Source organism: Nerophis lumbriciformis, linkage group LG37 (genome assembly GCF_033978685.3).
Source record: "Nerophis lumbriciformis linkage group LG37, RoL_Nlum_v2.1, whole genome shotgun sequence".
NCBI lineage: Eukaryota > Metazoa > Chordata > Actinopteri > Syngnathiformes > Syngnathidae > Nerophis > Nerophis lumbriciformis.
Window position 1 is genome coordinate 23,310,001 of NC_084584.2, and position 15,656 is coordinate 23,325,656.

The window sequence follows — 15,656 nt, forward strand, 5'->3', positions numbered from 1 at the left end:
AAAGCCGTAGATATTATGTGACTGGGCCGGCACGCAAAGGCAGTGCCTTTAAGGTTTATTGGCGCTCTGTACTTCTCCCTACGTCCGTGTACACAGCGGCGTTTAAAAAAGTCATACATTTTGCTTTTTGAAACCGATACCGATAAATTTGAAACCGATACCAATAAAAACAAAGTTTCCTTGTACTTGTGCAATGACAATAAATACCTACCTATCTATCTATCTATCTATTTATTTCCGATATTACTTTTTAAAGCATTTATCGGCCGATAATATCAGCAGTCCGGTATTATCGGACATCTCTACTTACAACGGCATTATTTTTGTATTGTTTCAGTTTTGTAAATTCACCAAATTGTCATTGTGGAGTTATTGAGTCTGTTTAGCTGATTGGAGAGCTAGCTTCCGCAGCTCGTGGGTCCATGACAATGACTTCTGTTTTGTTTGATCAGCCGTTTTACTGCCGTGTTACAGGCACCGTTTGTAAACAGTTAAGGTATGTAAATGAACATTTTCAAAACCTTTCTGTGTAAATAACTCATTTCACAAAGTAAATATCTGCGGCTTATAGTCCGGAAAATACAGTAAACATTCACACAGGCTTGTCTCACAGGCTTCTCACCAATGTTGGCTCTCCTCTTCATCTCCTTGCGGCGATTAGCGAACCAGTTGTACACCTTCAAGGCCGTCACGCGCTCAAACTCAGACAGTTTGCAACCTGAGAGGTGGAACAAACGAACATTTGAAACGAGACAAACATTTTACTACAGGTCAGAGGGTTCAGCAGGCAGGCAGTGAACGGCAACAAAGACAACACAAGATGACTTTACAGCATGATGCTGGAATAGTTATGACTAAGGATTAGAGATGGACGATAAGGCCTAAAACCTATACCGCAATATATATCGCAGCCTCCGCAAATATCAATATATGTCACGATAAATTATTTGGCATGGAAATGATAATAGAATGCGTTCAAAGCGGTTTAGAAAAGCTCCTAGTTTGGTTGCTGACATAAGCAGTAACATATTGTGTCATTTCCCATTGTATCATCTTCTCAAAACCATTATAAATCTTCCGCCATCCTAGTCACTGCTGTTGTGTCCATGGGCAAGACACTTGAGCCACCTTGCTCCCAGAGCCGCTCACACTGGTGTATGAATGTGTGGTGGTGGTCGGCGCAAATTTGCAGCTGCGTTTCTGTCAGTCCACCTGAGGGCAGCTGTGGCTACAAATGTAGCTTACCACCATCTAGTTAATGAATGATGGGTTCTCAGTTTTCACTGTAAAGTGCTTGTGAAGGGGGGCGTGGCCCGCGGGCCTGCCGTGGAACAGGGTGTGTCAGGACCGGCCTCGAAGACAGCGACAGGTGCGTAGATGGCCCAGGTGGGCCTTGTTATCTAATCCCCTGTCGCCTTTATTAGCAGCAGCCGTGAGGAAACGAGTGGTTGGAGTTGGAGGTGCTGCTGAGAGACACGGACGCAGAAAAGACACTGTGCTGAAAAGCAAAAGACTTTGCACCATTAAGTAAACTAAAACAGTGTTATATCCTGAATTCCTGGCAGTCTGTGGTGGTCTGAAGACCCCACTAAAGGGCAACCTCTACAGTGCTTTAAATGTCTACAAAAGCGCGAGACGGGTAACGGGAGCGGGCGGAAACGCCGGCACCGCGAGTACGACGACGGCGAGTGCGAGAGCGGCGAAGACGGCGCCGACCTCCGGGAGCTGGAAGCCCCGCGGGTGAAGAGCAGCATCCTGCAGAAGAGCATCTTCATGCCGGAGGAGTGCAACCTCATCGAGGAGAAGATCGACCAGGTGGTGCCCAGGGCGGAGGCCGGACAATGCCGAGAGCCCGCTGTGGGCAAGGCGCCCCTGCGCGGCGGGTGCTTCTCCGGGGGTGGGCTACACGTACGGCGCCCAGCTGGAGAAGCGCGGGCCGCAAGGTAAAAAAGGAACACTCCAAACACAAGCACAGACGAAGCAGAAACAGACTTTGCTTTTTCAAACTGTTAATCATGCTAAAGTGATTTGGGATCCTGCAGTGAAACCCAAAGGTATTTTGGGAGGTCACTTAAACATCCGAAGCCTAGTTCCCAAGTGTGATGAAATCAGATTATTACTGTCCGAGTCTAATCTTGATTTTCTATGCATCAGTGAAACGTGGCTGCATGATAACATTTTAACCAGCATAATCAGTGTTTCGGGATATAAATGTTTTAGAAGGGACCGAACTGTGGGAAGGGGAGGGGGCGTACTGATATATGTCAAGGACTCACTTAATGCAAAGGAAATTCCCCTGACTGCTGATATATCTACTAAATGTTTATGTATTAATGTCACACTATCACAAATCATGCAATTCAATGTATTATAAATGATAAATGGGTTGTACTTGTATAGCGCTTTTCTACCTTCAAGGTACTCAAAGCGCTTTGACACTACTTCCACATTTACCCATTCACACACACATTCACACACTGATGGAGGGAGCTGCCATGCAAGGCGCTAACCAGCACCCATCAGGAGCAAGGGTGAAGTGTCTTGCTCAGGACACAACGGACATGACGAGGTTGGTACTAGGTGGGGATTGAACCAGGGACCCTCGGGTCGCGCACGGCCATTCTTCCACTGCGCCACGCCGTCCCGTATTGGTGGTATACAGCCCTCCATCTGCATGCGTTGGAACGCTATGCGAAGACTTAGATGTACTGTTTAAAAATTTTAAGAATAACAGTGAAGTACTTGTCTTCGGAGACTTCAACTTAAACTGGCTAGACAAACACTGCAAAAAAAAACCTAAAAGACCTCACATCTAAACATGACTTTAGTCAGAAGATAGAAACTCCCACACGTATCACTAAAAACACTCAGACACTAATTGATTTAATCTTCACAAACAAGCCTGACAGAATCGTAAAAACGTACAATCTAGTCACCGGCTTGTCAAACCATAATCTGACATTAGCTGCAATAAAACTCACAAAGAAACGTCTGACGAGGTTCAAAAGTCAAGATCAGAAAACTTTTAAACTTGAGATCCCTCGCCAATCAACAACTGCATTTGAAAACGAATTAAAGGGTATTAATTGGGACAGGCTCCAGCAACATGACCAAGTACACGCCTGTTGTAATCAGCTAATGTCTACTAACTGACGCATTATTGATAAATTTATTAGAAAGCGAAAAAAATCCCACAGAAAATTTCAGTTACCATGGATTAATGATGATATCCGGAAATGAATGAAAAAGAGAGATTATGCCTTAAAAACTTTTATCAAAACTCGTAGTGACACCGATTTGAAAATATTTAAAGGCTTGTGTAATCAAGTAGTTAAACAGCTCAGAATGTCCCAATCAAACTATTACATCCACATACTATTAGAGGGGGGTTGAGGTGTGTGTGTGGTGGGGGGGGGAGGGTGGGGGGTAGCGGGGGGTGTATATTGTAGCGTCCCGGAAGAGTTAATGCTGCAAGGGGTTCTGGGTACTTGTTCTGTTGTGTTTATGTTGTGTTACGGTGCGGATGTTCTCCCGAAATGTGTTTGTCGTTCTTGTTTGGTGTGGGTTCACAGTGTGGCGCATATTTGTAACAGCGTTAAAGTTGTTTATACGGCCACCCTCAGTGTGACCTGTATGGCTGTTGACCATGTATGCGTTGCATTCACAAGCCGTAGATATTATGTGATTGGGCCGGCACGCAAAGGCAGTGCCTTTAAGGCACGCCTCCAATATTGTTGTCTGGGTGGAAATCGGGAGAAATTTGGGAGAATGGTTGCCCCGGGAGATTTCCGGGAGGGGCACTGAAATTCGGGAATCTACCGGGAAAATCGGGAGGGTTGGCAAGTATGACTGGGAGACGCAACTGCTCTGTACTTCTCCCTACGTCTGTGTACCACTCCGTACAGCGGCGTTTTAAAAAGTCATAAATTTTACTTTTTGAAACCGATACCGATAATTTCCGATATTACATTTTAAAGCATTTATCGGCCGATAATATTGGCAATCCGATATTATCGGACATCTCTAGTCATGACAATACATGGTATGCTGCTTCCTTCTATTAATTTCAAAATAAGGATAAAAATAGTCAAGGGTATTTTGTGGTATCATGTGTGTATTGACATATGTTTTCTGATAGGAATTACCAGGGCATATTTTTTTAAAGGTAATTTGCGATACTATGCTGGATTAATCATGACAGTGCAGGGTATGTCGTTTGCTGTTGTATGAATACATCTGGATGAGGTGGGTTTGTGTGCGTGAAATGCTGTTAGGAACTCAGGTTAGTGGAGGACAGTAAAATGCATTAAGATTACATCATAGCTATTAGTTTTTTTTTCCACAAACATCCTCCCTGGATCTCACACAGGCTGAAAACAAGAGTGTATGAACAATAAAACCATGTCTTTAAGCACCTGGTTTCTGGATGACTGAGTTGCAGGCGTTGGCAATCTCCTCCCGCTTTGCCTCGTCGGGATACTGGTTCTCCACGAAGAAACTGTAAGAAAATCACATTTAGGCCACTAGTGAGTGTCTGACACAGACGTCCGTCCTTGGGTCCAAACTAGCTCCTTGGGCCCGGCACTGCAGCGGCGTTATGTAATGTGGTGGCACTGATGGTGAGCGGGGAGTGCGAGTGCCCCGTGTGGTCTTATTATTGTGAGTGCCCCTAGTACTTACTGCACGCTTCTAATGCACAAATCAATTGCACACAGTGGGTGGGACCGAGGCTACTTTGTCAGCATCCTTCTGAGCAGCCCAGAGAGAAGTCGAGTGTGATTCAGAGAAGCAGAGGTAATAAAAGAATGCTTCATAAAGAGGCAAAAGCAGCTGTACGGCACTAAAGCAGGAGTGTCCAAAGGGCCCGCAGCTAATTTTTTAACGACCTGTGGCCCATTCTAAAAATACTATAAAAAAACTAAAATTAAAACGTAAAAAAGTGGAATAAAATAGCAAACAGGTGAAATGTAACGAGAAACATTGCAATGACTTTCATAACACAAAACTGCCATGCAGGCTGTTTTTTTCTTTAAAGCTGTCATTGCTTAAAAAATATTAAGGAATCAAAATCAATGTTATGAATCAAATGTTCCACTTTTAAATATTTTTGGGGGAAAATATTGCATATTTTGTGTGCTTGCCATATAATAAAGTTTTCTGTGACAAAACTTTATTATAGATTATAAACTTATAATCGACGATCTGGAGATTTAAGTGTTGAAAGTAAAAAAATTAAAATGTATGAATAATTTTGTAACACTTTTATGAGTGGGGCCCTTTTGGATCCCTAATAATTTTAATTGGGATTTTTGTTAAACTATCATTGCACAAAAAATAAAAATTTAATAAATTCATTATTGACATATTTAAGGCTTCCAATTACTTCCCATCAAATAATTTACTTTGACACCTTTTTGGGGGAAAATATTGCATATTTTGTGTTTTTGCCATAAATAACAAGGTTTTCTTAAAACATTAAAAAAAAAAAACAAGTGACAGAAAGACCTGAAGTTGACCTAGAAATGTAAGCGTTGAATGAAAAGAAAAAATAATAATATAAGACTTGTTTTTGACATTTTTATGACTGAAACTATTTTGGGTCCCTGGGACCAAACTTGAGGAGTCCTAAAGCAGGGATGCCCAAAGAGGGGCCCGCAGGCCATATTTGGCCTGTTGTGTCATTTTGTTTGGCCTGCTATAAAGAGTGGCAGCCTAATGTAATACATATTCATACTGACATCTTTCGAGCTGCACAATCATCGATGGAGTGAAAGGCTACGCTGTAAGAAAGTCAATAGATTTTACAGTAAAAAGCTGGCAGCTCAGTCACCAGAAATTTACCGTTAAATCATCAGTGCTACTATTTTTTCATTTACAGTAATGCACGGTAAAAACAGAGAACATAGATTTTACGGTAAACAAGTAGCAGCTCACATAACAGTAGTACTGTTTTTCAATTCATAAGTACACTGTGAAAAAAATGGCCATAGATTTTACAGTAAAAAACTGATAGCTCATTTTGCATGAGTTTTTACAGAAAAAACAATAGTGGTACAGTTTTTCAATTTACAGTAGTTTGGTGTACAAATCCACCGTTAATTTTATTGTAAAATTTTGGCGCCTGAGTTGCCTTTTTTTTTTTTTTAATCGGAAAATATATAGATTTTGTTTTTACACGCTAACAAGTTGCGTTTGAATTTGAGACCCCTGCTCTACGGCAATGTTATGACTTTTTCACGCGCTATAGAAAAGGATAATCTTGGTCGCCATGCTTCGCCCACGTCCTAAAATGAAAACCTAAACGCTTCAAAATGTAGCATCCTTCATATGTCTAATCTGTCTGGTTAACGTTTGAAAGCAATCAGATGAAATATCTAGAAGGAACTAGTTACAGAACAAAACCTGGAAATGGCGAAAATCTGCATAAAATGACCTTTTTGAATATTTTGAGGTTAAAAATGTACAAAACTCAAAACCAGTGAAGTTGGCACATTGTGTAATTCGGAAATAAAAACAGAATACAATGATTTGCAAATCCTTTTCAACTTATATTCAATTGAATAGACTGCAAGGACAATATATTTAATGTTCGAACTGAGAAACTACATTTTTTGCAAATAATCATTAACTTAGAATTTAATGGTAGCAACACATTGCAAACAAGTTGGTACAGGGGCATTTTTACCACTGTGTTACATGGCCTTTCCTTTTAACAACACTCAGTAAACATTTGGGAACAGAGGAGACCAATTTCAGAAGGTTTTCAGGTGAAATTCTTTCCCATTCTTGCTTGATGTACAGCTTAAGTTGTTCAACAGGCCGGGGTCTCCGTTGTGGTATTTTAGGCTTCATATTGCGCCACACACTTTCAATGGGAGACAAGTTTGGACTACAGGCAGGCCAGTCTAGTACCCGCACTCTTTTACTATGAAGCCACGTTGTTGTAACACATGGCTTGGCATTGTCTTGCTGAAATAAGCAGGGGCGTCCATGATAACGTTGCTTGGATGGCAACATATGTTACTCCAAAACCTGTATGTACCTTTCAGCATTAATGGTGCCTTCACAGATGTGTAAGTTACCCATGTCTTGGGCACTAATACACCCCCATACCATCACAGATGCTGGCTTTTGAACTTTGCGCCTATAACAATCCAGATGGTTCTTTTCCTCTTTGGTCCGGAGGACACGATGTTCACAGTTTTCAAAAACTATTTGAAATGTGGACTAGTCAGACCACAGAACACTTTTCCATTTTGCATCAGTCCATCTTAGACGAGCTCGGGCCCAGCGAAGCCGGCAGCGTTTCTGGGTGTTGTTGATAAATGGCTTTCGCTTTGCATAGTAGAGTTTTAACTCACACTTATAGATGTAGCTACCAACTGTAGATACTGACAGTAGTTTTCTGAAGAGTTCCTGAGCCCATGTGGTGATATGCTTTACACACTGATGTCGCTTTTTGATGCAGTACCACCTGAGGGATCGAAGGTCCGTAATATTATCGCTTACGTGCAGTGATTTCTCCAGATTCTCTGAACCTTTTGATGATATTACGGACCGTAGATGGTGAAATCCCTAAATTCCTTGCAATAGCTCCTTGAGAAATGTTGTTCTTAAACCGTTGGACAATTTGCTTACACATTTGTTGGCAAAGTGGTGACCCTCGCCCCCATTTTTGTTTGTGAATGACTGAGCATTTCATGGAAGCTGCTTTTATACCCAATCATGGCACCCACCTGTTCCCAATTAGCCAGTTCACCTGTGTGATGTTCCAAATAAGTGTTTGATGAGCATTTCTCAACTTTCTCAGTCTTTTTTGCCACTTGTGCCAGTTTTTTTTAAACATGTTGCAGGCATCAAATTCCAAATGAGCTAATACTTGCAAAAAATAACAAAGTTTTCCAGTTCGAACGTTAAGTATCTTGTCTTTGCAGTGTATTCAATTGAATATAAGTTGAAAAGGATTTGCAAATCTTTGTATTTTGTTTTTATTTACGATTTACACAACGTGCCAACTTCACTGGTTTTGGGGTTTGTACATCAGAGATGCAGAGTTGCATGTTATGTGAATTACACACACAACTTACTGTATATATGGTGATATGAGGCTAAATTCCTCACTGGTTGTGCTGTTACATCGTAAAAAACGCCATTTGGCCCGCGAAACATCGGCACATTTTCACTTTGGGCCTTGAAGAGAAAACGTTCGGGCACTAGTTAAAAATAAAAAAGTATACATTTTAATGATTTTGAAAAGAAAATTTATCAAAATGCCCCGCATGCTTTAAGTTTTCAGTGTGCGGCCCTCAGTGGAAAAAGTTTGGACACCCCTGCACTAAATGACACATAGAAGGGGTCATTAAGAAATAGAAGAGCTGCTCACCTCTCCATGATGGACTGACACTCCTTCCTCCAGGTGAACCTGCTTCCTCGACGCAGCCTCAACGGCGCACTGACTATGCCTGCCCTGTCTCCGACCATGATGCCTGTCCGCCAGTCCGGTTCCTCCTTCACCATTGATCGCATCGACAAAGTAGCGCCTGATGGAAACCAAAACACGATCAGATCTGTGACTACAATTGCGTCTTCACAAGTCCGAGAAATAAATGGACATGCAGGCGTCTCCTGGGGTGATCCAGTACCAGGGTCTGAGGGGGTCCAGGGTTACCTGGCTGGACTGCGGCAGTGTACCACGGCAGCAAATGCATCAGCAGTTCTCTCTGCCTGCTCCACACGGGGTTGGAGTTGGGGTTGAGGTTGGTGTTTGGGTTGGGGAGGCTGCCGCTCGCCCCCGCCACCAGCCCGTCTCTGTCCCCTCCCCTGGCCCTGGGCGTGGGACTCACGCTGTGCTGGTTTTCGCTCCACCTGGGCCCTTCAGTCGGGACAGAACCAAGGGGTCAGGCGGGCCGCGGGGTTAGAATTGCAGACAAATGAAAGAGATTTGCTATCGTGCGCGTAAGCCAATGAGAATTCACTGCTTCTTTTTGCAGCGTCAGCCAAATGAATCTGCGCCGTGGCCGCGTTGGATCGCAACCACTGCAGAGTTGTTATTGTTAGTATCAGCCCGTTTGTGGGAGGGGAAAACCAGCACCGGAGTACCTCCAGTATCACAGCAAAGCTTGTGGGGGGTAAAGCAAAAGAGGATGGGAGGAAGAAGCAATGTGTGTAAGGGGAACTTTTTAGCACAACTTAATCCACATGCAGGGTGTCAAGAAAGGATTGCGAGCTTAAATTTACAGTAAAAACTGAATAATTCTTAATTTTTGGCGGTGATTACCTGGGTTATTTCTCTCCAGCAGGTACCAGCGGTAGAAAGCTCTGCGTTTGGAGTCGCTCATCTCCAGGCCTTGCTGCAGCAGCCATTGGGAGATGTAACTCTGGCTGATTCCTGAAGACAGAAGGAAATAATTGATTGTACTTAGTACTGGAACTTAGTGAATTAAGTGTAAATTGTAGTTATTTTTGTTGGAACTACTTTCTGTTAATCCCATTAAACAAATCTGCTCCTTTTCAACATGTATCCTCCTAAAGAACAGGCGAGGATTGCTGAGTGGCTTTGCACTGGGGGAGGGGGGGTTAACGCTACATTGTGTGAGGACGCGCCCGTTCGCTTGTCGCTGTCAAATTTGCAGACACAGCTAGAATGTGTCATCAATATATAACATATACAGTATAACGATATAACAATAGTATTAAAAACTATCGTCAGCCAAATTTATAGAAATAATTCAGTAAATCGTGCAACCCTTTTTTGGGGGTGTTGCGTGGTATTTACTAAAACAGCGTGTACAATTGTAAGGTGGTGCATACTGCCATATTTAAATGAGGATATTGCGTGTACTATACGGGGCATCACCAGAGACACTTGATTAGAGATGTCCGATAATATCGGCTGATAAATGCTTTAAAATGTAATATCGGGATTTATCGGTTTAAAAATTATCGGTATCGGTTTCAAAAAGTAAATTTTATGACTTTTTAAAACGCCGCTGTGCACACAGACGTAGGGTGAAGTACAGAGCTCCATTAAACCTTAACGGCACTGCCTTTGCGTGCCGGCCCAGTCACATAATATCTACGGCTTTTCACACACACAAGTGAATGCAAGTCATACTTGGTCAACAGCCATACAGGTCACACTGAGGGTGGCCGTATAAACAACTTTAACACTGTTGCAAATATGCGCCACACTGTGAACCCACACCAAACAAGAATGACAAACACATTTCAGGAAAACATCCGCACCGTAACACAACATAAACACAACAGAACAAATACCCACAACCCCTTGCAGCACTAACTCGTCCAGGACGCTACAATATACACCCCCTATGCCCCCCACCTCAACCCCGCCCCCCCAACTCCCTCATGCTCTCTCGGGGAGAGCATGTCCCAAATTCCAAGCTGCTGTTTTGAGGCATGTTAAAAAAAAAAAAACGCACTTTGTGACTTCAATAATAAATATGGCAGTGCCATGTTGGCATTTATTTCCATAACTTGAGTTGATATATTTTGGAAAACCTTGTTACATTGTTTAATGCATCCAGAAGGGCATCACAACAAAATTAGGCATAATAATGTGTTAATTCCACAACTGTATATATTGGTATCGGTTGATATCGGAATCGGTAATTAAGAGTTGGACAATATCGGAATATCGGATATCGGCAAAAGAGCCTTTATCGGACATCTCTACACTCGATCATTCACATTCATTGTGTCATGCTATTACCTGTGATGTTTTGTTATGTTTTCAAACATGCAGGACACATTTACCTCTTTTTATGGGCATTTTACAAGCAGTGCATGTACAATGACACCATATTTTTTATTTTATTTTTTTTAACCGCTGACGGTGCATGGAAGAGAGGCTGCACTTACTCCGCTCATACGCAAAAATGCATACTTCAAGAAGCTTTTTTTCATATATTTAAAAGATATACTCGATGTGAAAAAAACTAAAGTCATTATAAAATACTAAAGGACACCAAAACGCATCAATTGAATTTGTTTTAATCAGCCTTTTAAGTCCTCTAGCAGCTATAAGATTATAAAATGACGTTGCTGAATAGACCATACATCAATTTTTTTTAAATTTCTGACCATCCAAGAATTCTCATCAGTCTATTGCAGGGGCACCCACACTTTTCAGCAGGCGAGCTACTTTCTAAATGACCGAGTCGAAGGGATCTACCTCATTCATATATATAATTTATATTTATTCATTTATGAAAGAGACGTTTTTGTTAACAAGTTAAAAGGTGTTTAATGATAATACAAGCATGTTTAACACATACAGATTCCTTTCTTTCCTGAAGACAAGAATATAAGTTGGTGTATTACCTGATTCTGATGACTTGCATTGATTGGAATCAGACAGTAGTGCTGACAACGTCCACATTTTTTTGATGGAGGAGAAAAAAAGTCCTCCTTTCTGTCCAATACCACATGAAAGTGGTTGGTTTTTGCCATCTTATTTGTTCAGCTTCCATACTCCTTTTTACGCACTTTACAAGAAATACATTGGCGGCAAACTCCGTGGCTTGCGAGCTTGAGCACGCCAGCTTTCCATGACTCTTATTTTGTTAGCGCAGGCAGGATAGAGCAGCGCTTTTATTGTGAAGACAGGAACTATGTGGTCAGTCTTTAGGCTTTTGACAGGAGGTATGGTTGAAATAACAACTGTTTCTCGCCTCCCTTTTTTCCCTTCACACTGGGCTTACAGCAGCCAGCATCATTTCACAAGGCCCTCGGGTGCCGTGAATGTCAATCAAGTGACGTCATAGTGAAGATTTCTGATCGCTCATTTTTAGGACTATTTTTTCAACGCCTAGTTGGCGATCGACTGACACACCCTCCGCGATCGACCGGTAGCTCGCGATCGACATAATGGGCACCCCTGGTCTATTGTCTGTCTGTGCAGCACGAGCACTGATCCTGCAGCCGTGCGTGGAACTGTCAGTTTGCACAGTTACTAAATAAAACACAAAATTGTGCTTGCAAAACGCTGATAAGTGTTGATAAATAACGTTGCGCGTGATAGATAATTATATTTGCATTTCTTTCTCCCAGTATTTGGGTCGTTTTGATGGTCAGCATATATTTTGCATATTAATGAAGACAGAGACGCAAAATGAATTGCATGCCTTATTCTACTCACTTACGAGACGCAATTCACTTTGCACACGTTTAGTAGATCAGTGATGCGTGTGCTATCAGCTTTGCACATGTTTTAGTACATGCAAACCTTTAGTAAATCAGTACCTGTGTCCAACTCTAACCTGGAGAAAAGGATTGCACTGTACACTTGACACCTGTACAATGTGGGTGTGCCACATGAAGATTAGGCTCCTGCTGGTAGCTCTTAACCACAATAAGGTGGCAATCTCTCAGAGGGGAAACTAAAAAATAAAGGTAAAATAAATAATGCAATACATAAATAAATATTTTATCAACTATTACACCATCTATCTTAACTTGATGGCCTAATTCTTAAACTGAATTTAACTTTTAGATAACTTGTACCATACGACTTTACATAAAACAGTCAATATTTACAAAATTAAAAAGGTACAGTAGTCTTATGAATAATACAAAAGTATTCTTCTCGAACTAGTTTATCAGGTCAGCTGCATGATGCCTCAAAGTTTCCGTATTCTCCACTTATTTACACAGAGAAGCTTAACAACACCTACACTCTAGACCAGGGGTGTCAAACTCAAATACAGAGTGGGCCAAAATTTAAAACTGAACAAAGCCGCGGGCCAAGGTTGAACAAATTAACCTTTTAATAGGGACCCAAACAAGTATTGCATTGAATATTAAACAAGCAAAGCTTATATAACTTTATAGTGACACGCAAAATCGAGTTTCAAATAATAATAATTAAAAAATATCAATGGCATTTCAAATACAATTAAAAAAAAAATTGAATGCCTCTTTTCTATTTGCAGCCTTCTGAGGTAAATATCAACATTAACTTTTTCCACAGGCTAATAAATTTGAAAATAAAATAACAATGAATAAACCAACCATTCAGGACTTTAAACTGCTCATTTTGCAACACACTGATTTAATCTGATGTGCCCAAGCCAGATACCTGGCTTCTTTTCTTGGATGCTAGTTCATTAATGTCGGGGTTCAGGCTTTGAGCTGAGGCAACCTTCATTATCGAACGAAGGTGTTCATCAGTCATTATATCTCGTCCACCCGGACCACAGTCTTGGGGGCGTGCCTTAAAGGCATTGCCTTTAACGTCCACTTTTCATCCATTCTGACAACGTGCCGGCCCAGATTCAAGACGTGCGGCTTCTGAAGGCGCACACACGTGAATGCAACGCATACTTGATCAACAGCGATACAGGTTACACTGAGGGTACCCGTATGAACAACTTTAACTCTCATAGAAATATACGCCACACTGTGAATCCACACCAAACAAGAAAAACAAACACATTTTGGGAGAACATCCCCACCGTAACACAACATAAACACAACAGAACAAATACCCAGAACCCTTTGCAGTACTAACTCTTCCGGGACGCTACAATATACACCCCCGCTACCACCAAACCCCCTCCAACACACACACACACACACACACCTTGTAGCGTTCCGGAAGAGTTAGTGCTGCAAAGGATTCTGGGTACTTGTTCTGTTGTGTTTATGTTGTGTTACGGTGCGGATGTTCTCCCAAAATGTGTTAGTCATTCTTGTTTAGTGTGGATTCACAGTGTGGCGCATATTTCTAACAGTGTTAAAGTTGTTTAACGGCCACCCTCAGTGTAACCTGTATCGCCGTTGATCAAGTATGCGTTGCATTCACTTGTGTGTGCGTGCAGAAGCCGCACATATGTGACTGGGCCAGCACTCGTTGGACTGGGTGAAAAGTGGACGTGACGATTTTTGGGGAGGCACTGAAATTTGGGAGTCTCCCGGGAGGGTTGGCAAGTATGAGAATTAGCGGTGAATGCGGTGTTACCGCGGCACCACCGCTGTATATAATCGGCGGGCCAGCTCTAATGTTAATTTGATATCGCCTCAAGGGCCAAGTGAAATTACACGGCGGCCAATTTTGGCCCGCGGGCCAGAGTTTGACACCCATGCTCTAGACCAGGGGTGCTCACACTTTTTCTGCAGGCGAGCTACTTTTCAATTGATCAAGTCGTGGGGATCTACCTCATTCATATATATAATTTATATTTACTTATTTATAAAATATATGTTTTTGTTAATAAGTTAAAGATGTTTAATGATAATACAAGCATGTTTAACACATATAGTTAATATTGTTAATAAATTAAAGGTGTTTAATGATAATGCAATCATGTTTAACACATAGTTAATATTGTTAATAAATTAAAGGTGTTTAATGATAATACAAGAATGTTTAATACATATAGTTAATATTGTTAATAAATTAAAAGTGTTTAAAGATAATGCAAGCATGTTTAATACATATAGTTAATATTGTTAACAAGTTAAAGGTGTTTAATGATAATACAAGCATGTTTAATACATATAGTTAATATTATTAATAAGTTAAAGGTGTTTAAAGATAATACAAGCATGTTTAACACATAGTTAATATTGTTAACAAGTTCTAAGGTGTTTAATGATCATACAAGCATGTTTAACACATGTAGTTAATATTGTTAACAAGTTAAAGGTGTTTAATGATCATACAAGCATGTTTAATACATATAGTTAATATTGTTAACAAGTTAAAGGTGTTTAAAGATAATGCAAGCATGTTTAACACATATAGTTAATATTGTTAACAAGTTAAGGTGTTTAAAGATAATACAGGCATGTTTAACACATATAGATTCCTTTCTTTCATGAAGAGAAGAATATAAGTTGGTGTATTACCTGATTCTGATGACTTGCAGTGATTATGCAGTGGTGCTAAAAACGTCCGCATTTTCGAATGGAGGAGAAAAAAAGTCCTCCTTTCTGTCCAATACCACATGAAAGTGGTTGGTTTTTTGGCATCTTATTTGTCCAGCTTCCGTACTCCTTTGTATACACTTTACAAGAAATACATTGTCGGCAAACACCGTAGCTTGCTAGCTTGTGCACGCCAGCTTTCTGAGACTCTTGTTTTGTTAGCGCAACTGTGCAGTCGGTCTTTGAAATTTTGACGACAGGTACGGCGCCAGAGTCTGTTGAAATAAAGTGTTTCTCGCCTTCCAGTCGGTAATTTTAATGAGCTGGCAGCAGCCAGCGTCATCTCAGAAGACCCTCGGGTGCCGTGAATGTCAATCAAGTGACGAAAGTGACGTCATAGTGAAGATTTATGATCGCTCATTTTTAGGACTATTTTTTTAATGCCTGGCTGGTGATCGACTGACACACCCTCCGAGATCGACCGGTAGCTCGCGATCGACGTAATGAGCACCCCTGCTCTAGACTAATGTTGTCCCGATACCAATATTTTGGTACTGGTACCAAAATGTATTTCGATACTTTTCGATAATTTTCTAAATAAAGGGTACCACAAAAAATTGCATTATTGGCTTTATTTTAACAACAAATCTTGCGGTAAATTAAACGTATGTTTCTTACTGCAAATTTGTCCTTAAATAAAATAGTGAACATACTAGACAACTTGTCTTTTTGTAGTAAGTAAGCAAACAAAGGCTCCTAATTTAGCT

The 15,656-nt window shown here is 41.1% G+C and overlaps 1 protein-coding gene across 6 annotated transcripts in view; it reads right to left on the minus strand.

Annotated features, from left to right (window-relative positions):
• The window catches only part of LOC133577585 (homeobox-containing protein 1), a 30,902-nt gene that overhangs the window by 2,800 nt on the left and 12,446 nt on the right, over window positions 1-15,656 (minus strand). For 5 of the 6 annotated variants that reach the window (XM_061931572.2, XM_061931574.2, XM_061931571.2 and 2 more), the window contains 5 exons: window positions 9,278-9,388; window positions 8,669-8,872; window positions 8,384-8,540; window positions 4,416-4,498; window positions 623-718 (listed from right to left, as the gene is read on the minus strand). In XM_061931572.2, coding sequence (XP_061787556.1) covers window positions 623-718; window positions 4,416-4,498; window positions 8,384-8,540; window positions 8,669-8,872; window positions 9,278-9,388 — 651 coding nt within the window. The remainder of the gene's footprint in view (window positions 1-622; window positions 719-4,415; window positions 4,499-8,383; window positions 8,541-8,668; window positions 8,873-9,277; window positions 9,389-15,656) is intronic. The other variant, XM_061931575.2, reaches the window with a different exon arrangement.